This window comes from Ascaphus truei, chromosome 3, assembly GCF_040206685.1.
Source record: "Ascaphus truei isolate aAscTru1 chromosome 3, aAscTru1.hap1, whole genome shotgun sequence".
Lineage (NCBI taxonomy): Eukaryota > Metazoa > Chordata > Amphibia > Anura > Ascaphidae > Ascaphus > Ascaphus truei.
In genome coordinates, this window is record NC_134485.1 from 397,683,849 (window position 1) to 397,708,267 (window position 24,419).

The 24,419-nt window shown below is 45.6% G+C and overlaps 1 protein-coding gene across 2 annotated transcripts; it reads right to left on the bottom strand.

Moving 5' to 3' along the window:
* Positions 1–2,235: 2,235 nt before the first annotated feature.
* MED17 (mediator complex subunit 17) lies at positions 2,236–23,202 on the bottom strand. 2 transcript variants are annotated; one of them, XM_075592510.1, is made up of 12 exons: positions 22,830–23,202; positions 20,106–20,272; positions 18,372–18,591; positions 17,567–17,703; positions 17,392–17,476; positions 16,509–16,661; positions 12,064–12,194; positions 10,085–10,269; positions 8,181–8,318; positions 6,588–6,708; positions 3,905–4,064; positions 2,236–2,578 (listed from the first exon to the last, which is right to left on the bottom strand). In XM_075592510.1, the coding sequence occupies exons 1-12, from the start codon at positions 23,050–23,052 to the stop codon at positions 2,373–2,375; spliced, it is 1,926 nt and encodes a 641-aa protein (XP_075448625.1). In that variant the 5' UTR covers positions 23,053–23,202; the 3' UTR covers positions 2,236–2,372. The 2 variants fall into 2 exon arrangements, with proteins under 2 accessions (XP_075448625.1, XP_075448626.1); XM_075592511.1 differs by having other exon boundaries at positions 6,588–6,705; positions 22,830–23,201.
* Positions 23,203–24,419: the final 1,217 nt, after the last annotated feature.

Consider the following 24,419-nt stretch of genomic DNA (forward strand, 5'->3'; position numbering starts at 1 on the left):
TCTTAGAATACTGAAAAACAATCCTGTTAATAAAGAGTTAAAAGTTCCTGGTGTCCTTTTATCTTTTTACTCATCTTCAAGAACCTGCACGGACCTTCAGCACCATGAGACAAGGTAAACTGCTGAACACCCACAAGGAGTAATATTAGAGACACACAGTAGAACACCTGGGACTGTATATTTTTTGTGTGACCCCCTTCTCATTAGCCAGGGGGGGGGGGAGGGAGGGAGGGAGGGAGGGAGGGGTGTTACATGTATTAGACTGGAAATTACATAAATATTTTTTTTGCTTGGCGTTAATTTTATCTCAATATTTGTCCAACCAAAATAAGGAAAAAAATACAAAACTGCATGTATTTTGAACATAAAAAATAATCAGTTTACCGCGGTTTATTGCGATACCTCGGCAGAGGGATGCCTTGACGCATTTTACAGACATCTGCTTTCACAGAGAGCCTGTTACTAAAAACGCAGATACACCCATATGTTGGCAACTATGGCCATGTGATCATATTGTGCACTTACAATGAATACTTAAAACGGTCTAATCTTAAAGTGCATACAGTTCTAACCAATACACATGAAGTAATATAATAAAACAGTATAATAAAGTGCATATGTGAGACCTGTGCCTCGGCAATTAGCCAGGATTTGCAGTACTCAGAAAACCTGTCCTCGTGAACCTTATTCTAGCTGCAGTGCTGCAGCTGTCCACCGGGCGTAAGCCCAAAAAAAGACTACTACTTCCAGAAGCATTGCTGCTTAGGACTCTCCCTACTTCTTGCTTACCCCTATTTAAACTCCAGGAAGTTGCTCCTTCCTGGCATTTTAACCTTGTTTTCTTGCCAGCTCATGGCTCAGTTACTTGCCCATGCCCCAGTCCTGTTCGCCAGTCCTGTTTGTTATCTTGCCTGCTATCTTGTTTACCTAGGATTACTTGCATCTGCCCGAATTAAACCCGGTTTGTTATAATTTTCCTTCCTGAGTTCTGTCATCATCCTCAGAGTTTGAAAACGTCATATTTTTGCTCCTGAAGGAAAATGGATCTTCAAATGTTTTTTCGAGACCTGGCAGATGCAGTGGAAAACAAAGAATAATTCTTGCTCTCCCACTAATTGGGCTAAAATACACTAGTGCCATGTTTACATTTAGAACCTAAGTCTGTGTAGCAAAGGACTCATTTGGTTGCATCTTTTGATCAAAACCTGATTCAAGCCGCCAACCTCGTCAAGGTAAAGTCCGTTTAGGAGGTACCTACACTGAATAGATGTCATTTCTTATTGTCCTGTGGACTAAACTTTGTGATGCAGATGCAGTGGAAGCCTTGCAGACAGAGATTGGTGCCCTGGTTACAGAGAGTGCCTATACTCTTGAATCTGGAACCCCCAGTCAAAAGACAACATTATGTCTCCTTGATTCTTCTGCAGTGTTTGAAGTATCCATTTCTGACTCCACGGCTTCCGCTTCAAAGTCAGGTTTACCTCTCTGATTTTCCTGCAGTACCTGATATAATCCTTACTGATTCAAAGGATCCCGCTGTAAAGACAGAGTTACTACTCACAGATTCCTTTCCAGAGCCTGATGTACCCGTTGCTCATATCTTTCTCTGTCCTCCCCACTCACGTTCCTTTCTTCTCTCTTATGGATTTCTTTTTGCCTTTATTTTTTTTGCTCATTTCCTCTGGTGCCCTTCCCGCTCACCTTCCTCTGCCGTACTGTTCTCCTCTGCCCACACTGAGGCTCCACCCCTGGATTAAAGCCCTGCCCACTCCATTCTTCGCACAGGAAGGGATTTTCCTGCTGCAGCTCAAGGACTCATGCAAATAAATGACGTGCAGGAAGGGAGCCATGCCCCTAAACCCACCGAAACCCCCATCAGCAGCCATTCACATTTACTTTTTATATACAGAACTCATACAGACTTGTTTATGTCCAGTAATATAATGTTTTATTCCAAACCAATGTTTTAGTCCATTGTTACAGGACATTGAGAAAAAGTTCCATAACGGTGGGTACGAAACGTTTTTAACATGCATGCGTTCTGGGGAGATCTGGAAGAGCTTAGTTTGTGGATGAGAAAATGGCAAGAACAGCACGGTTCCCACCATGTAAATTATAACAAGGTGGAGGGCTGAGTATTATGGTCCCTAACCCCATCATCTGAGCTTTATACAGGATTAAAGCTTGTAAGTGTGCTCAGCTATGGAACATGAACACACAAATGAAACAGCAATGTAGAAAAAAAAAAGTCCAGGTTTATTGCATTAAAATAATACAATGAATTAGGTTTTCTTTTTGCGCTATTTCCAATTTGATCTATGGAGTATTGTCATGGATTTGTTTCTCCTTAATGTACACTTTCATATGAGCTTCTAACAGGGTGTCATTACTGCCATGAGTAACTCCATTTTATACACAAAATTACGTCCTTCCATTTTATTCCACTGAACTTCTTTGAATGGCCCGCGGAGGTAATTCCATTTGTTATCCTGCAACATGTCACTCTTGGGGAGCTCCTTGCACTGGCACCGAGGAAACTGCACCATAACCTTACTGCCGCTTTCAGGACCATTGAGCACTACAAGGAAAAACAAAGACAGATCATTCTCTCAGGTTTGTGAAAATCCACTTTCAATAACCTTTTTCAGGACGAGCACAAGTTTTATTGGACATGTGTTTGGTTTATTATTTCTTTAAAAACACAAACGATATGTTTTCTTTCTTGAAAAAAGTATCCGTTTATGAATTTATCTAACATAGTTGAAAAATAAATGTGCCGTGACGGTCAAAAATGGACATTTAATAATAAAAACGTTTAAATACCGTAGGCCACAATCGCACAGAAATGTTCATTTCAAATGCCACATGAATTCAAAGCATTTTGTGGCTACGGCTAGGGAAATTTTACGTGAAACTTTGTTTGCAGGTGCTAACCAAAGGCAGCAAGGCCAGAACAAAAGGTAATTATCTAGTATCACATCTGTGTAATATATGAAAACAATATATATAAAATACACGCAATCTGTGCTTAACCCTTTCAGTGCCCCATGGATTCATGGGAAACGTCATTAAGTGGCACCCTGAGGTCTTACGATGCTAACGTTTTTGCTCGCTTCCAGGGGAAACGCATCTGAGCTTGCGGTTGGAAAAGTAGGGACTGCCTACTCCGTTCCGGATATCAGCGGCAGATCGAGGTCATGTGGTCACTACACAAGTCGCACTATTTAGTTAATGCAGCAGTATGGATTAATGTACTGCACACCGACAAAGCTCCGTAAATAAGTGTAAATGGATCATTGCTGGTGTAATAACTACTTATGCCAAGTCACACGCAAATCGTTCTTTACATGGGGCCCTTCTGACATGTATGAATGTACTTATATAGCGCCCACAGTGTACTCTGCGCTTTACAAGAGACAACACAGGAAATTATAATACAATGACGGCAACAACAAAAACAGACAATAGGAAAGGGAATCCCTGCCCCGGAGAGCTTGCAATCTGAATGCTGCCGTTTTCTCATGTAATGGTTAGACTGACTTGGAGGTGCAGTCACCATGGGAACAGAAAGGAAGGTGTGTGCTGGCGATCACATAACCCTGGCATGCGGGCAGCTCACATACTTGTCCAAGACATTCCAGCAACAAAAGGGTGCAAAGTGCAATCATGGTAATCGGGTGACGACTGGTGACGTCATCCGTCGCGCGCACTATAAGCGCGGCCTAAGTCAAACTTTTGCGTTCTGGCACTGAAATTGTGTTTTGATTTTTAATTAAAAACATCACTATCACAAATACAATGTCTGTGCCAAAACAGTGACAAAAGTTTCACTAAAAATGCACGTGCTCGGCACACACTTTTTTTTTTTTTAGACACGAGATAGAAAATTAAAAGTAAAATGTACCTGAAATGACATAATCGCCATTCGGAGATGCCACAGTTATTGATGACGCATTCCCAATACTCTCAACTGGTCCAAGACCGACATGATTACTGAAGCTAAGTACATGCCAGCCCATAATTTTGGCCAACTGCTGAACCGCGAGAACCTGATGCTGTGACATCTGGAAGAAAAATACAACATTAGGCCTTAAAACGTGCAAATTCTGAAATGTGATCCAATATCAACACATTCGGTTTAACCAATTTGGTATCACAAACAATATTTTTCAAAGTTGTATTTCTGATTTTAGAAAACTATATGTATATTCTCATATAAAAATACATCCTTAGTGTATGCGGTTAGCATAACTTACATATACATCTTCATAAATAACTGGTGATTTGTGTATTTATGTAGCTGTAGTGTGTACAATTGTCATACAAAATGAGGACTTAAAAAAATACCATGAACATGTACCCAAAAAAAACATGTACCACAAAGATAACGGGTGAGGAGAATGACAGCCATAACTATAATAATTTAACATCTAATAGGGGCTGTGGCAGGCCTGTTTACTCAATTATAATGCACATTATTGGCCAATAAATGTGTAAGCAGCCAATTGGGCATCATCTTCAAAAGTTGTGTGTGTCCTTACTAAAAGGAGCTTGTCCAAATTCACGAGAAATATCTCTAGATTTATTATACAAGTTCTTATATGGTAACTGAAAAAAAGTGTGTTCATGCAATAATATTTTGAAGTACAACTTATTCTTGGTCACCCTATGGAGAACGTTTTGAAGCAATTCTTTATTTACTATAATGAAAACACTTAAAGGTTCAGTTCCACTTCACTGGAACAAAACGGAGACGCTTTGTCAAAAACATTTAATCAAGATTTGAATTGTATAGTAGTTTTCCACTTCACAGTGAAGTTTTGTGTCCTGAGACAATTAAACGCATGGTGCATTAGGAAATCATCTTTAGAAATGGTAGATGAGGTGTTACATGACTAAGTGCTTTTACTTTTTAGTAACGTTTGGCAGATACAAAAGCTTTGCAACACACGTTACGTAAAATAATAAAAGAGTTAAGGAAACTGGAGGATAGACTTGTGTAGTAGTTACATTACAAGATTAAAGTTCAAGAACTTGACAAACCCACAGAGAAGACAGTTCATCGAAGGACTCTACATGGCACAAGGCAAACATTGTTCTTAAAGAATAGTAATAAATCTAAATGTAATGCAGTCATTGTGAAAACGAAGCAAACCTTTGAACCTGCTCCTCTTCTATTTGGAAACGGTTCGGATTTCTGAAGCATTCTGTTACTTGAGTTGGACTAGGTCAGGCCTGCACAACTCCAGTCCTCGAAGGCCGCAAACAGGCCAGGTTTTCAGGATATCCCTATGACTGAGCCACTAATTAATCCAGCTGTGCTGAAGTAGGGATATCCTGAAAATCTAGCCTGTTTGCGGCCCTCGAGGACTGGAGTTGTGCAGGCCTGGTCTAGGTTAATACTGGTCGGGGGCTCTATAGTACGCACTAAACTGTGAACACTACACTTCTTTTGCCACAAATAAATATGGTGAAGATGGTTCTCGGTTATCCAACACAATGTGTTCTTGTAAATAGCATTGGATAGTGAATCATCATAATGTCAAACCCATTTTCTGCCCATTGGTTTGTATTGTAAAGCGTCGGATATGAGAGTCGGTGAGCGTCGGATAATGCGTTTCGGTGTTGGAAAACCACCCAATGGTGTGCATTATAAAGTGTCGGATATGAGAGTCGGTGAGCGTCGGATAATGCGTTTCGGTGTTGGAAAATCACCCAATGGTGTGCATTATAAAGCGTCGGATATGAGAGGCGGTGAGCGTCGGATAATGAGTTTCGGTGTGGGAAAATCACCCAATGGTGTGCATTATAAAGCGTCGGATATGAGAGGCGGTGAGCGTCAGATAATGCGTTTCGGTGTTGGAAAACCACCCAATGGTGTGCATTATAAAGCGTCGGATATGAGAGTCGGTGAGCGTCAGATAATGCGTTTCGGTGTTGGAAAACCACCCAATGGTGTGCATTATAAAGCGTCGGATATGAGAGTCGGTGAGCGTCGGATAAGGCGTTTCGGTGTCGGAAAACTGCCCTATGGCATGCATTATAAAGCGTCGGATGTGCCATTCGTCACAAAGGGAAATATCGGAAAGAGAGGAACGCCTGTATAGTTATGATTATAGGATATTCTGATAAGAAATTATCAGTTATGTGACTCCCATAATGCAGAACCTTTTTTAACATGTAAAAGCACAATATATAAAAGCAACAATCTAAATGTGTCTGTTGTGTGTGCTACCTTTTTAATGGACTGCCAACGTTTTATACAGACACATGGAGGCAATTACGGTCACAGAGTAAATCAATTTTCTCTTCCTAACCTCTAATGCCATGACAATAACTCAAAGCTAATTATCTTCTTTTGCAACCAATACACTTTTATCCATGTGAGGCGCCAAATTTACACGCCAACATCAGGCTCTCCGCTTGCAAACATTCACAAGTACACAAAGAGTGAGTAGAAGCACAAGCTCGCAATACTATGCAAAGCAACATGTTGCTAATCCCAGCATTGTGTAAATATCTAATAACATGGAGTTAGATGAACATTATTCTTCCAGCCAAAGAACCTAAATAAATATGTGTAGTACCTGAGAGAGGAGGAAATCCTGCAGTTCTTGTTCTTGGTGAGACAGTGTGATCACTCTTCCATCTCGGTGTACCACCCTTATCTGATCAACCCCGATATTCAGTTGCAGTTGAATAGACCTACAGTATTTTTTTTAAAAACAAGACTAAATTAGGGTACCGTACACGAAGAACAAACTTATCGGACTTCGAAAGCTCTGTACACTATCATTTAATCCAGGGGAGCACAAAGTTTTGCTGCTGCGCCCCCCTGTCTTGCCTGCCCCGGTCCTGGCGCCCCCCACCCCTACCTTGGTGCTGCGTCAAATGACGCTGCAGGGTCATGTGACCCGCGGCGTCATTTGACGCGGGTGATGTCACATGACCCCGCGGCATCATTTGACGTAGTGTTGCCATGGCGATGCATCACACAGCCGTCTGAATCACAGTAAGTTGAGAGTTACAGAGGCCTCACGCGATCCCCCCGGCATTTAATTTAAATGCCATGGGGAAGAGCGCGGGGCCTCTGAAACGCCGCACCCTCCTCCCCCAGAAAAATCTCCCACCCCCCAGTTTGCATCTATGACGAATATCTAATGTTGCTCACCTAAATGGCATAACAACCTACACTGAATCAACACTTCTTCAGGACCAATACAGCTACTAGTACTTTGAACTACAAGTTAGATAACATCCACAAAACAATGAACAAACACCCAAACCCCCTGGACTACTTGTACATTTAAAGCCATAAAACATAACGTCTACGCAGAATAAATCGTAGTAAAAGTAATAGAACATTTTGAAGAGGTTAACAGGGCGAGTCCGGGAGAGCAGCATACAGAGCCTTTGCTGCAGGTTGTCCAATACCGATTTAGACAAACCGTAAATTCAGATGTTCAGTTATAGTTATCATGTGCCAAGTTAGCTCCAAGAAAAAAAAATTAATACAAACTCCTTGTTATTTTTTGACACTAACTCTTCTAATAGATCCAATAATAAATGTGTGGAAATGATGCTTCCTTCTGCCTGCATATTACGGATACATGGAAATAGCTGGATCTTCTTAACACATTTGAAGAAAGTATTCCAGTCAGAGAAAGCCAGCACTCGATATAAAACTTATTTGCGGACTGATCGACGTTTTAGTCCACACACAGAACCTTTGTCCACCTTAGAAACATCGATCAGTCCACAAGTAAAAAAAATTATATTTGTGCAAAGACCTATGGAGTGCTAGCATTTCGTGACAGGATTACTTTCTTCATTGATTACCCCATCGGAGTATTCATTGGCAATGTCCAAACTATGATGTGAGCGCCCCTACCGCTTTCTATCTTCTTACATCTGGTAACAGTCTCTTTGTACTATAAAAGGACAATCCAGAAACAAATACACTGCATGTGAAGTCCCGCATCTGTAACAAAGGCTCAGCTAGTATTTCATTCATTTGTATTATTTGCAGATTATTTTCCAGGTTAGTACTAATTTACAGTAATCGTCTGATTTTATCGACGCTCAGATGAGCTCATCGATCCTTAACCTTCACCGGTGCCAGCTCACATAAGAAGAAAAAAACAAAACATCAAAAGTCTTCACAGCCTTGAATTACTCACTTGCATATCTGCTCATAACCTTGAGACGTTATTAAGACTTTCACGCTGGACTCATAAACGTCATTTATGTTTGACCAATGGGCTTGGATTTGTGGATCTTCAATACGGCTGGCAAGACTGTCGATAGTGCGGGCAGTTCTATGGATAGAGGGAGGAAAAGCCTTGATTGTGCTTACAAATTGCAGTAACTACGGTGTTGTTTTCTTAATGTAGAATAGAGAATCAAAGAAAAATTACATTTATCTTTACTCACTGGTTAAAAGCTAAACTCGGAAATACTACAGAACAAAAATCTATATTTGAATGCCACTTGTAAAATATATTTATTATACCCCCTGTACGACTTTGGAACCCCCATAACAGAGACGGAGTATGACCTGGTGTTATTGGTGTTGTATTCCTGGGTGTTGTAAAATGGGTTAATGTTCACTACGGGGCAAGACCATATGGGACCAAAGGTCAAGAAGGCTGGAAGTAAAAAGAGGAATAGAAGTAAATCTCCAGAGAAGAAAAACTTATTTCTCAACTGTCCTTCCTTAGATGCCAAATACAGGATTGAGATGCTAGCTGTAGACACTGGATAAAATAAGGAAAGTTCCCCTTATACACGTTATCCCAAAGTAATGCAGAAGATAAAGTATATATAGATGTATGTATGTATGTATGTATGTATGTATGTATGTATATGTGTATGTATGTATGTATGTATATGTGTATGTGTATGTATGTATGAAAAGTTCAGTCCGCGCTCTGGCTCTTTAAACTTGGAGTGTTGGTCCCTCTCAGTTCTCTTGCTGCTTCTGTGTTTATGAGGTGTCTCCCCCACCTCCAAATGTGGTCTCCACCGGAACCCCGATGGTGATACCAATATCAGCAAAACAAGAAAAAACACAAAAGCGCACCAAGATGAGAGATAGATATTGTATTAGCAACAAATAATAAAATTAGTAACTTACATATAAAATTTCTTTAATAATCCCCGATCTGGTGTCTATCACAGGAGTAGGGCATCACATAGGAAATATGAAGGGTAATCTCAGTTCTAAGAGATCAGACCCGCGCGCTGGGGCTGTCTCTGTTTCCTCTCCTGTCCTCCACGTGTGGTAGCGTGGTGCAGAGTGTAGCACACATGTGCAGGAACCGGGGCCTTCAATAGGTGTCCTTAGGATGCCTGTCCGTTTTTGATAGCATAAAAACGATCGGAAAAAAGCAGTCGACTGTTGTGGCTGGCGGTTTTATTACCCACCATCAGTACACACTCAAGTGTACCGTTCCTGCTTTTTTCCGATCGTTTTTATGCTATCAGCGCGCGGGTCTGATCTCTTAGAACTGAGATTACCTTTCATACTTCCTATGTGATGCCCTACTCCTGTGATAGACACCAGATCGGGGATTATTAAAGAAATTTTATATGTAAATTACTAATTTTATTATTTGTTGCTAATACAATATCTATCTCTCATCTTGGTGCGCTTTTGTGTTTTTTCTTGTTTTGTGTATCTATGTATGTATGATTTTGTCCAGACCAGGGTGCTTTTTCCTCCCCACACTGCGGCAACAGTGGACCATTAATCCTAATTGTGAGCTCTGCGTATATAAAACAAAATCCACTATTAAGAAACATCCGTGTCAGACTAACCTTCCTTCACTCAATCTTCAAAAAAAAAAAAAAGGTACATTACTTTCTTCACAAAAAATTAACACAACATTTTATTTATAATTATAATGTTTTCTATAGTCACAGATAAGACGAGCAATCCAACCACTGCAGTTCCACTTCAGAAAGTGTGCAGGTCACTATAAAAGTGAAAAACGATTGCTGCCTGGATTTTGGTAGTGCTGCAGAAAACACACAGGTGAAGGACTTGCTGCCGTATCATTTAGTATTACACACGATTACAAACCGGCTTCTGAGAAAGATGTGCTTGGCTTGTTTGATGATCTTTTCAAGCAGACCCTCATTTTGCTGCAAGGCACTGATTTCATTCTTATCGAAGGCCTGAGGCCCAGCTAGTCTCATTCGTTTGTGACCAAAGGGAGCACTGGCAGGATGTGGCATCACTATATTGCTTAGGGTCTGTTTGTGGAACTGAAAAACAAAGGGGCTGTTAAAGATGTTGAATTGAATATCAATAGTTATAACAATTAACATTATTCATTTTCTCTTAGATGGCTATGTACGTAGTGTTATTGTTTAAAAAAAAAAAAAAAAGTAGGCATATTGAGTCCATGTTCCAAATATTTAAAACCAGAGACAGAACATGAAACACAGACAGAGCTCAGTGCACATCCAGTGAAACTTATACACGGTACAGTGACACATTATATATATATATATATATATATATATAATGTGTCACTGTACCGTGTATAAGTTTATATATATATATATATATAAAATGGTCTTTTAATTTAACATTTTGGCCAAAGTGTTGTAAGCCCCTGAGCCACTACACAGCAGACCACATCTCAAGGGTCCCTAACACTAATATAAATTCTTAATAACCTGTGCATTACCAGGAAGAATGATTTATAATAAATCTGTCAAAATTAGTTGCATAGTTCTAAGTCTGAGTGAGGCTCTTATTAACCTGTACATTACCAGGAAAAGCACTCTATTAGATTTGTCACAATCACACTGCAAGCAAGCAAGTTCCCCTGAGAGTGGGAGATGCGATGGAGTGAGCTTTAAACCATTTAAATGTGGGAGGGGGTGAGCTTCAACAAGATAGGAAGAGCCACTCTCCAATCAGCTAAGACCAGCTGAACAAGAATTGTAAAACATACAGGACACCTGCAAGCTCATATTGAACCCCCAAAATAACCACAACATATATATAAGCATGCAAGAGTCGCAGAGGAGTGCTACTTAGCATTGCTTATATATATGTTGTGGTTATTTTGGGGGTTCAATATGAGCTTGCAGGTGTCCTGTACATGTTCCAAATATCTAATAATCTAACTATCTAATTTTGGTGCCTGAGTCAGAGACTTAGGCCACGCCAGGGTGAAGCTGAGCGCGCATGCAAGCTCGTGCTCAGCGCAATCAAACACATTGCGACAATGTGTTGGTCCAGAGTGTGCGTATGTGCCCTCAGCTGCTTGCCTAGACAATTGTTTTTGTATTTGGCGCACTTGCCCTGGTCACGCAGGGTAGGCAAGACAGGGGAGCAGCAGCAAAAGTTTGCTCTCCCCGGGATTAAATGATAGTGTACAGAGCTTTCGAAGTCCGATAAATTTGTTCTTCGTGTACGGTACCCTAATTCAGCCAATGAGGGCGAACCACTCACGTGATGTCACAGGCACGCATGTGCGCAACTAGCTGGCCAGGAATCGCACGGGCAGCATGAGCGCCTAACATCACGGAGTTCGAGCTCACGCTAACCCTGGACAAGGCCTGACAAAGTCAGGTGCCCAAGGTTACAATGGAACCTAAAACTGGATTTACCTGCTGCAATGCCAGTGACATTACCACTTAATCCAAGGGTGCTCACCTCCAGTCCTCAAGCGCCCCTCAAGCGCCGCCCCCCCCCCCCCCCTCACACCTTCCCAAACGGTCAGATTTTCAGTTTATCCTTGCTTCCGCACAGGTGGCTCAATCAGCTCAGACTTTGACTGAGCCACCTGTGCTGAAGCTGGGCTATCCTGAAAACCTGACCTGTTGGGGGGTTTGCGCTTGACTGGCGTTGAGCACCACTAACTATCTACTCCTTCATTCCTACTGAAGTCTAATCAGTGCTAAAAAATAAATAAAAGCGTAAAATAACATTGGGCTTATGGACGTGTAATGAATTAAGAAAACAAAAGCAAATGACTGTAAGTAATATTCTTACCATGCAGAAACATGTTTCCTACAAACTGATTATTTCATTTAGGTACTTACCTCTCTAATCAGCTGGTGCAGGTTGTGTTCAAGGACATAAAGATGGTCTTCTGCATTTATCTTTTCAGAAGAAGATTTTTGAGACTTCTTGTCAATTGAGGAGTGGCAAAAGGAGATAGACAACTGTAACCCTGCGTACAGATGAATTAAACAGTACAGTGAATAACTTTAGTACTACCAATTCACCTGTGTTTGCACTCATACAACTGCTTAATGCAGGGGAGGGCCAACTCCAGTCCTCAAGGGCCACAAACAGGTCAGGTTTACAGGAAATCCACGCTTCAGCACAGGAGGCTCAATCAGTGGGTCAGTCAAAGCCACCGATTGAGCCACATGTGCTGAAGCAGGGATTGCCTTAAAACCCGACCTGTTGATGGCCCTTAAGGACTGTTGTTGGCCACCCCTGGCTTACAGGAATCACTGCCCTTCTGACATAGCTCTTCGGTGCTGGACACACTAAAAGACCAATTGCCTCCAACATGTACAGATTGCAGGAGGGGAATATTATATTATAGAATTTCAAGCAAGGGTTTCCACAAGGTGTAAGAGGGAAGCGAATATCAGAGAAAAAGAAGCGCTCACTCGAACAAGAGGCCATGCTCTGAAGCTGGAGAAATCTCATGGAAGGTGTGAGGAAGTGATTCTTCCCAGTAAACGGAAGCGAGGCCCATGGAATAGCCTCCCCCGCAGAAGTGGGGGAGGTTTATACAGCAAGCCAAACAAAATATGTTTGGGATAGTCACAGGAGCACCCTAAATATGATTGAAAGCCAAAGATCTGATTGGGTCTGAAGTTTAGGTATAGTCTATACTGTATCTATACTCATCACATCATATACTTATTAGGCGTGTAATATAGTGCGCTACCGTGCGCCAATTATAATTGGCTGTGTTAGCCAGACGTTTCTATACTAGGGACGCAGACCAGGGAAATTACAATAAAATTGTATTTTCACACTGCTGCCACGCTGCGAACCAATCAAAGCGCGGCCTAACACTGACGTCAGAGTCACGCCCCCTAACCGCGCGCGTCGCCGCTTGCAGCCTACCAACTAAATGCGCACGTGCAACGCCGGTTGTGTGCCCGCATGCGCAGCAGCAAGAACTATAAAACAAGCCTAAGGCTGATGCGAGAGCGCCCATCCCTTTCCCCTATTGTATTGTATTGTATGTCTTTATTTATATAGCGCCATTAATGTACATAGCGCTTCACAGTAGTAATACACGTTGTAATCAAATAAATAACAGATAATATAAATAACAGATCATGGGAATCAGTGCTTTAGACATAAAAGTAACATTAAGGAAGAGGAGTCCCTGCCCCGAGGAGCTTACAGTCTAATTGGTAGGTAGGGAGAACGTACAGAGACAGTAGGAGGGAGTTTTGGTAAGTGTGTCTGCAGGGGGCCAAGCTTTATGTATCATGTGTTCAGAATATCCACAGTGCTATTCATATGCTTCTTTAAGCAAGTGTGTCTTAAGGTGGGTCTTAAAGGTGGATAGAGAGGGTGCTAGTCGGGTATTGAGGGAAGGGCATTCCAGAGGTGTGGGGCAGTCAGTGAAAAAGGTTTAAGCCGGGAGAGGGCTTTAGATACAAAGGGGGTAGAAAGAAGACATCCTCTTTTTCTCCCTTTTCTTCTATTTTTCTGTGTCTGAAGTTTGACAACAACAAAAAGGCAGCCTAAGTATGCCATCTGCTTTACATGCTGCCATCTATTTGTGATGTCATAGTGTGTGGGGCTTTCTGAGGCGCTCTCCTGCGCCAGAAAGAACAAAGCTACTTATGGTGCCACCGTTTGTACCACAGGACTCCGACTGCAACTCAAGCACAAATACTCAATGTGACATGTAGTGTGACTGGTGTAGACTCGTTACAGGTTCGGAAACCTTTTAGGGACTAAAATGAGGTAGTCATAGATTTCATTATAGTGTACAGGACTTTCAAAACAACATGGATCATAGATAGATCCAAGTGGTATAGAAAGTTCTGTACACTATAATTAAATCTATGAAAGACAAACACATACTGGATTCCTAAAAGTGATTACAATTTTCAACACTTCTGAACTACCAATACAACTACCGAAACTAATAATCTATATGCCAATATTTATATTCAATTATTAAAATATGGAGATTTAGTGTAATATATTCACAGTGAAAAGGGTTCATAAATCCGACAAGGTGCAAGTTACGATAGCACAGTAATGTTAAATCCATTTTACAAGTCTTCTATATATTTTATAATCCCTCCATATTCAGTCTTTGCTATGTTATGCTGCTGTATTACTATACTGGCTCATTCTATGGAGTACTAAACTCTGGGTTTGCACAAACATATAAAACACACACACGACAGGAACACAGTGTTGAATCTCACTATAAATACATCATACCCTCAGGCTATTTGTTTCTAGCGGACACTCACTGCATACAAAATTACCCGCAGACAAAATGTAGGAAGAATGGACGACAAAGCCAGGGGACATTCTGTGCCCATAAAAGATGGATGTTTCAACAAGTACGATTACAAAGGATACCAGGGCAACTGCATAATGTCTCATCCCACAAACTGTGCCGCTCATTCTGCCACGGGACAAAAACATTTGGAAACTTCTAATGGAACTATTGCTATAAATAAAATCTTTTGGTTTATTTGCATTCGGTCTAACAAAGAGTAAATTACACAGAGTTTAACATTTTACACTTCAGGAAAACACAGCAGGGATTGTTCCACCTGCGGGGCTAAGCAGCTTTTAACTGCAAAACGCGGATGTAACGTTACTGCTGCACATTAATTAGCACCATTCGCAGCCTACAGGGTTGCGACTCTCCAACGAGTGAAGAAAACCGGTGCACAGCAACAAAAGTAAGCAAGGCTGGATAATGTGACCGTAGATCCTTTATTAAAAGAGCACGATAGTCGAGATCTGGTCGGATGCTCTAACGCGTTTCACGCCGAAGCGCTTTGTCAAAGAGCCTAGAGGGAAATGGCGGTGTGTTTTCAGCAATATTTCAATCGGCAGGAGCAGATTAGTCTGGATCTTTAGGTTATGTGCCGATTTTATCAAACGGATGTCATTTCAAAAAGTCTCCAACTGGCGAACAAGCTAAATGCCGTTTGTTGCAGCGCAAGGACTTCCTTGACAATGTAATATTTCTGTGCATTTTAACCTTTTCATAAAATGCAGCCTGTGCAGCTATTACAAAGCTATATAATTCTAGTAATCATCATTTATTTATAATGCGTCAAGATATCCTGTAAGGCAGTACAATGGGGGCATGAAGACCAACAATAAGATGCACATGCCCTGGTTGAGTGGATAAGGAGAGCCCCTTCTGAAGTATTATTAAATACAGGTGGGTAAACACATTATAACTTGTGAGTAATTTGGTATATTTTTCCAAAGCCTTTTAAATTCACCTTGTATGCTAAAAGCATTCAGTCCCTCAGTATTTAGTCCAGACATATCCAAAACCCTGCCAGTTTGTATCCTTCAATGGCCACAAATGAACAGTTTCAACTTCACGTCTGAAGCAAAGTCTTCTATAAAACAGGGGTGGACAAAAAAAAAAATACTTAGGAGCCAGCCAGAATTTTTAGGAGCAAGCGTGTTTTTTTTTTTTTTAAATGCCGGGGGCAGGGCATTTGGCTAATTACATTGGGCTCTAATATAATTATGCTAAATAAATTGGAGACATGGAAAGTATGAAACTACGTTTCAAAGTACTGCACTTTTTCATTGTAAAGAACATGCCCAAACTATATGATTACCGGCCCCAATATCCTGTACAGAATATTTTAAGTATTTAAGTGAATGGAGCTGGGATCTTCCAAACAATCTGAAGTTGAGACATGCCAAGACCATTCATTTGAAATTCAATTTGCTTTCTCCTCACATATAATTAAATACCTGCCATTCAATATCATGACCTCCGCATATCCAGCATATCCTGACCAACAACTACATTTCATATAGCGCTTTACTGCCAATGGGACTCAAAGCGCTTCACAATTACAGTATAGTGCGCGGTACGCAGCACATAGGAATTGTTACAGAGTCCCTGCCCAAATGAGGTTACAATCTATGTGTTTGGTGACTTAGGCACAGCGAGATAAAGTGATTTACCCATAGGTCACAAGTAGCTGACACTGGGCATTGAACCAGGTTCCCGACTCAAACTCTGTGTCATGGTCCTGCAGAGTCAGTGTCTTTACTCACAGAGCCACTCCTTCTCCCCTTATACCATGCTATGTAAAATGGTCCCCTGTAAGATTTCAACTATTCACTTGGTATCCCCAGAGGCTGACCCATAATTAACGTTTTTCCTAAACGTAGATCGTTTTAGAATAAGGAAGGTACCTCAATTAGCAAAAGCATCTCCCTATTACAAGAAGCTCCAGCGATCCACGAATACACAGACATTGAACATTTCTATGCTTACCAGGAAAAGGCTGAGAGATGATCTGGTTCTTGACAACAATGTGAGGGATTTGTGATTTGATTTGAACAGCTTCCCGAGACAGCTGTGCAAAGATTTCTTTGCAGAGAAGGACATTCTGTGCGGCCTCCAGTCTTGTCTGCCAATGTGGCGTGCCTGGAACAAGTAAATAATCACATCTGTACACTTTGCATCATACCTTACTTCTTCATTGTGTACGATTAGATTTTAATCTCCTAGTTTCAGGTGATCAGTTATAGATCAGCTATTGTTGCAAGTGGCAGCCAATCACCGTTTCACAGATGCAGGGAATCCAAACACAGCACCTGGGTGAGGGAACATTTGCCTTCATTCTTCCAAAATTGTGTGCGTCATAATAAATATTCTACTTATTCCCCGAATCGCCTCCCAAAGATGGTGGGAGAATGAAGGCAAATAACGTCGGACTTACAGATCTCCCTGAAGGAAGACCAGGACTGTTGAGCTCCAAAACACTATCCGATCAATGCAAGTTTAAAATAAAACAACAACTTAATACAATTCCATTTGTGAACAGCACAGATATAAACATAGTTTAGTCTAAAAAAAATAAAATAATAATAACACACAATTGTAATAAATCAGACAATTAAAAAATAAAAATAAATTAAAAAAAAACATTTCCAAAGCTTATTTTTTTTTTCTTCTAAAGTTACATTTATTTTATATATTCTGCTAGATCCATGTAATTAACATGCTACTGAAACTAATGTAATCTTTCAGAACTGAAACTGAGCAAAAGCAGCTACAACAATCTAGTTCACATACTGCAGTCAGATAAATCAACGTCATTGTGTGATCTTCAAGGAGAGCCCACCAGTACTGCACTATGAATAAGGTACGGTACCTGGTTTTGCCTTTGGCAGAGGTCTTTTGAAAAGATTAAATGTGCCGAGGTCCCCTATGTCTGGAGCTTGCTTTTGAATGGAAACCTGCAAATTAAGTAGAACGGGTCATACACGGATTGATTAACATGGAAATTAGCAGAAGCATGGAGCTGTGGCTTCGCGTCAGAAACAGACCTTCAGGTAGGCAGATCCTTCCAAATCACTGGGGATGTGAACATCTAATGGGCAGTAATCGTCAGGGATTTTCTTATCCAAATCTAGGTCTGTGTTCTTTATCACTTCAAACGTTCCGTGGTGAGGAAAGAGAGACCCTTCGTTCAGGAGAGAGAAACGTTAGGGAAAAAAGGTCTCCTCGGAGCATGCGCATAATGAGAAGAAAAATGGCACCCTCAAAAGTAGAGAGGGACGAATATGCTGAAATACGCATTGCGGGTTTATGTTTATTTTTAAAAACGCAAATATTGCAAACGAACTCACAGGGTCAAACATTCCAGCAACATTGTCCAAACTATCGTAGTATAGAATTTGGTGGAAAAAAGATATGCACATACAAAAATAAAATAGGTTAAAAGCAGTGGGTCAACAAACGTATAGTCGGGGAAAAGCCATGAATCGCCGCACCACCTTCTGGTCCCAATCAACCAGGTACGTCCTCCCTTGAAGGGGAGAAGGGAGAGTGGAAGGGGCCGCCAAACGAGGAGATCCCCCGCAGGAGCCTTCTGTACCTCCATTTGTTGGATTGGTGTGCTCCACTGGAAGCCGGATTGCTGATGCTGCTTACTCAGAGGGAGGAAACTCCGGTAGCTGACGTGCATCACGTGACGTCAGCGTCCTCCGTACAATATCCTCATTTGGTGGCCCTTTCCACTGTCCCACCTCCCCTTCCAGGGTGGACGATTCCTGCAACCCCTAAGTACCTGGTTTAAAAAAAAAAAAAAATCAAACAGCAGAAGTGATGATGACTGTGAGGACCGCTCACCTGCGCTCCGATAGCTCAAATCTCCCAGAATCTTATCCCCCAGTTTCCGAAGTTTCCAATGCTGCCGCAGTCTGAGCAGTTCCGAATTGAAGTCTCTCTGCCGCTTGTTCTCCTGGTTTTCGGCAACGGATTTGGACAGCCTCTCTGCCCCCTTCAGAAGGATCTGTGCGGCTCCCGCTAAGAACTTCTTCTTCGCAAACAGCAGCAAACTGTGCTGATTCTGTGTGTGAAAAAAACAAAACAGATCAGCAAAATTACATTCGATCCGGATCCCTATTTTCCTACACGACAGATAGATTTTCACTGACATTGTCAGGAGTCACTTGTACAGTATGCCTTGTATTACAAAAATAATGTTATTTATATTGCTCAATTACAGTGAAAGAGAGGGGGGAGGATGTAGAGGTTCAGATAGATTAACCATTAAGAGTGCCCTAATAATGTACAACGTCATGGGCACTTATGGGCCTCATTTTGGAGAGGCGGATGGGGGTGACCGCTCTGACGGCATGTTCAGCCTGATCAAAATGGAGGCGATGCCCTCTTCCCTGCCATGTGGGACCTTGGCGCAGTCATGTGATTGCCCAGGAGCAAATCACATTACCAGAAGTGCCGGGAGCACCCAGGACTGTAAAGGGAGCATGTCTACAATTAGTGTAATTGTTCTTATATACAGATTTTGCATTGTTGATGATTGAGTGATTAAAGCAGGAACTTGGCGAGACCAAAAGGAAAACGCAAGTTTGTCCATTTCTTTTCTATATTTTGACGCGTGCTGATCCTATATGTTTTTTTTTTATAGTTGTATAAATCCAGCAGTATGGATGCAGGACCTTAGCACCTCTATCTAATTTATACATGATAGGGTGAGTGCAAGTTCATATTCTTTTTTTTTATGCTGTGCAGAACATATAACAAGGAATGTTCCAAGGCCAGCTCTGTAAAAGACGGCAGTGTCAATTGGAATGGCGAGACCCTTCTGAACTACAAAGATATCTATACATACAATATACTATGAATGTACAATATACTATGAATGTACAATATACTATGAATGTACAATATACTATGAATGTACAAGGATGCTCGCCTACCATAGTTTCAACAGTACAAAAATAAAAAAGTTCTCTCTCAAAAATTAAGGGAAATATTTAAAAAGTAACCCCTTTGCATCTAGGAGGTGATTGATGCAAAACAGACTGAAGGTTGAAATGTAATAACCAAGATGTTTACTATTTTTTATACTTTTTTTCAAAAGTCTTTAATGTCCAAAATATTGAATTTTTCCAATTGTTATTGGAAAAAAATTAGCAGACAACTGCAGTGTGCTACAAAAATGACATATTACACCGTGTCATGATTTATTTAACAAAATAAAGCCAAAATGGAGAAGCCATGTGTGAACAAAACAAGTATACCTTATGATTCAATAGCTTGTAGAACCGCCTTTAGCAGAAATAACTTCAAGTAATCGTTTTCTGTATGACTTCTGACGGTCTAGTGCTAATGCCGTAAGACAAATTCGCATTATCGCATGCACAATGAGGCCCTGCAGAACTTACAATTTAGTGCTGGCGCCTGAGGAACATGGAGATAAAGTGACTTGTCCCAGGTCACAAGGAGAACTTACACTGGGATTCAAACCAGGTTCATCTGCTTCAAAAGCAGTGACATTTCCACAGAGCTTCTCCTTCAGCCCATATTAAAACAAACTGTGATGGTATGATAGGATACCTGCTTGGCAGTGAGTGACTCTTGTGAGACAGGATCCAGAGTCATATATCTCTTGTCCTTCACGATAGTCAGCACGTCACACAGCACACACATCTCGGTAAGGGAGCTTCTTAAATTGTTCCTTACGGAGTCCCAGGGCCACAGTGACGGCTGAAACTTGACTAGGCCTGCAAAATACAGCAGACTGTTAGAATTCAATACAAGGACAACATGATAGAGTGATGGAGGTGGGAGAGCGGAGGTGGAAGAGCGGGGGTGGGTCAGTGGGAGAGGGGGGGTGGATCAGTGGGAGAGGGGGGGTGGGTCAGTGGGAGAGGGGGGGTGGGTCAGTGACAGCGGGTGGTCAGCGACAGGGTTAGTGACAGGTGCGGGGGGGACGGACGACGGGTCGGGGGACGGGACGGACGACGGGTCGGGGGACGGGACGGACGACGGGTCGGGGGACGGGACGGACGACGGGTCGGGGGACGGGACGGACGACGGGTCGGGGGACGGGACGGGGGACGGGACGGGGGACGGGACGGACGACGGGACGGGGGACGGGACGGGGGACGGGACGGGGGACGGGTCGGGGGACGGGACGGACGACGGGTCGGGGGACGGGACGGACGACGGGTCGGGGGACGGGACGGACGACGGGACGGACGACGGGTCGGACGACGGGACGGACGACGGGTCGGGGGACGGGACGGGGGACGGGACGGACGACGGGACGGACGACGGGTCGGGGGACGGGACGGACGACGGGTCGGGGGACGGGACGGACGACGGGTCGGGGGACGGGACGGACGACGGGTCGGGGGACGGGACGGACGACGGGTCGGGGGACGGGACGGACGACGGGTCGGGGGACGGGACGGACGACGGGTCGGGGGACGGGACGGACGACGGGTCGGGGGACGGGACGGACGACGGGTCGGGGGACGGGACGGACGACGGGTCGGGGGACGGGACGGACGACGGGTCGGGGGACGGGACGGACGACGGGTCGGGGGAGGGGACGGACGACGGGTCGGGGGAGGGGACGGACGACGGGTCGGGGGAGGGGACGGACGACGGGTCGGGGGAGGGGACGGACGACGGGTCGGGGGAGGGGACGGACGACGGGTCGGGGGAGGGGACGGACGACGGGTCGGGGGAGGGGACGGACGACGGGTCGGGGGACGGGACGGACGACGGGTCGTGGGACGGGACGGACGACAAGTAGGGGGACGGGACGGACGACAAGTCGGGGGACGGGACGGCCGACGGGTCGGGGGGGACGGGACGGACGACAAGTCGGGGGACGGGACGGACGACGGGTCGGGGGGGACGGGACGGACGACGGGTCGGGACGGCCGACGGGTCGGGACGGGACGGCCGACGGGTCGGGACGGGACGGACGACGGGTCGGGACGGGACGGACGACGGGTCGGGACGGGCGGACGACGGGTCGGGGGGGGGACGGACGACAGGTCGGGGGGGGGACGGACGACAGGTCGGGGGGGGACGGACGACAGGTCGGGGGGGGACGGACGACAGGTCGGGGGGGGACGGACGACAGGTCGGGGGGGGACGGACGACAGGTCGGGGGGGACGGACGACAGGTCGGGGGGGGGACGGACGACAGGTCGGGGGGGGGACGGACGACAGGTCGGGGGGGGACGGACGACAGGTCGGGGGGGGACGGACGACAGGTCGGGGGGGGGACGGACGACAGGTCGGGGGGGGGGACGGACGACAGGTCGGGGGGGGGGGGGACGGACGACAGGTCGGGGGGGGGACGGACGACAGGTCGGGGGGGGACGGACGACGGGTCGGGGGGGGGACGACGGGTCGGGGGGGGGGACGACGGGTCGGGGGGGACGGACGACGGGTCGGGGGGGGGGGACGGACGACGGGTCGGGGGGGGACGGACGACGGGTCGGGGGGACGGACGACAGGTCGGGGGGGGGGGACGGACGACAGGTCGGGGGGGGGACGGACGACGGGTCGGGGGGGGGGACGGACGACGGGTCGGGGGGGGGACGGACGACGGGTCGGGGGGACGGACGACGGGTCGGGGGGGGGACGGACGACGGGTCGGGGGGACGGACGACGGGTCGGGGGGGGGGACGGACGACAGGTCGGGGGGGGGGGACGGACGACAGGTCGGGGGGGGGACGGACGACAGGTCGGGGGGGGGGACGGACGACAGGTCGGGGGGGGGGACGGACGACAGGTCGGGGGGGGGGGACGGACGACAGGTCGGGGGGGGGGGGGACGACAGGTCGGGGGGGGGGGACGGACGACAGGTCGGGGGGGGGAGACGGACGACAGGTCGGGGGGGGGGACGGACGACAGGTCGGGGGGGGGGACGGACGACAGGTCGGGGGGGGGACGGACGACAGGTCGGGGGGGGGACGGACGACAGGTCGGGGGGGGGACGGACGACAGGTCGGGGGGGGGACGGACGACAGGTCGGGGGGGGACGGACGACAGGTCGGGGGGGGACGGACGACAGGTCGGGGGGGGCGGACGACAGGTCGGGGGGGGCGGACGACAGGTCGGGGGGGGCGGACGACAGGTCGGGGGGGGCGGACGACAGGTCGGGGGGGACGGACGACAGGTCGGGGGGAAGGACGACAGGTCGGGGGGGGGGCGGACGACAGGTCGGGGGGGCGGACGACAGGTCGGGGGGGGGGGACGACAGGTCGGGTGGGGGGTGGAAGAGAGAATGTCATGATCAGGGTGGCCGCTCGGTACCTTCGTCCTCTTCCTGCTCCCCCCACTCGTGCTCCCGGGCCCCGTCTCCCTCCTCCTCGTCCCCGGAGCCCTGGCTGAAGTCGATGCGCTGTGCCAGGCGCGCCAAGTTCTCGGACATGGACAGCGGCGGCTCGTAGGTCTCCGAGCCATCCAGCCCCACCTCCTGCACCTGCTTCTCGCATGCCGACTCTATACTTATCCGCACCGCCGGGCCCCCCGACATCTTTTTCCCGCCGCTGCTGCACTCACACAGCACGGGAACAACAACCGGAAGCGGCCCCTGCACTCAGACAGCACGGGAACAACAACCGGAAGCAGCCGCTGCACTCACAGACAGCACGGGAACAACAACCGGAAGCGGCTGTTGCACCGAGCTCGCTCCGTGTGCGCATGCGCGGTAACAGTACGGGTACACAGCGGGACCAAACATAGCCAGTCTGTCACTTCGCGGACAGCTGTATGTGTGTTGTGTACCCTCTAAGCACAGAGAGGATGCACATCTGCGGCGGGGCTGTGTGGAAACAAGATAGCAGGCTGACGGGTCCTGTGTCAGTTGTAACATGGCAGAGGTCACAGTGTGCTGGTGCTAGGGGCACAGAGTGGTATTACTTTGTATGTGTAATCCTTTTGCTGGCTGCAGGGCCTGCAACACTGTACTTGATATTGTGTTTGTTTGGCACAAGCTGGGGGAATGGGGAGTCCTCACTCAGCCAGCAGTCTGAGAACCACACCATCAAGAGAAAGATCCCAGATAAAGAAGCACTCTTTCCCCCCACGTAGTAGTGCAACTGGTAGGAGTGATGTGTTTAATACTTCCACTTTAATAGTATTCACATTATAATACATTTTGACTCAGATATATAACGACGATTTTAAAATATAATAGTAGGAATATAAGGCTCCCTGATCTGCTGTGTGCAGTATTGTAATGGTTAAATTAAGTCTACACGGTGCTGAATAATAATAATAGTAGCATGCTCTTGTATAGCACTGCTAGTTTTATGTAGCGCTTTACAGAGACATTTTGCAGGCACAGAGCTTACAATCTATATTTTTGGTGTCTGAGGCACAGGGAAATAAAGTGACTTGCCCAAGGTCAACAGGAGCCGAACCAGGTTCCCCTGCTTCAAACTCAGTGCCGATCAGTGTCTTTACTCACTGAGCCGCTCCGCCCTGAAGATGTATGTCTATCCCTGCATACTGTATATATGATAGCCTGTTATTGCTCTAATGCTCCGCCATTCAGATCACACAGAGTGCAGGGCTGTTATGGCCCTAATCAGGGCTGCCTCTGCATAGCAATAGTGGGTGATGGTTAGGATGTGCCTCCAGCTGGGCTTAGGTTGTGCTCTCAACGTCCTCTGCAGTTAAATGTTTTGTTAGCTATTTTCAGTAATCTTCTTAAGTCGTGACCATACGCTCTTGATGATATACTATTCCCACCTATAGTCACAGATTTACATGTTATGCGAGTTCAGGCAGCGTTGCTGCGTTTGAACATATCACACTATACGCTTGCTGATACCGTAGCTCAGTGTTTCCCAACTTGAGTCCTCAGGGAACTCCAACAGGTCAGGTCTTAAAGATATC

Excerpts from the sequence above, each read along its gene's own strand:
- MED17 (XM_075592510.1), bottom strand. The coding sequence starts at position 23,052 with ATGTCGGGGGGCCCGGCGGTGCGGATAAGTATAGAGTCGGCATGCGAG. Across the intron at positions 17,477-17,566 it reads AAGGATCTGCCTACCTGAAG|GTTTCCATTCAAAAGCAAGC; the intron begins GTCTGTTTCTGA and ends CTTAATTTGCAG. Across the intron at positions 2,579-3,904 it reads TGGCGATTATGTCATTTCAG|TGCTCAATGGTCCTGAAAGC; the intron begins GTACATTTTACT and ends TTTTCCTTGTAG.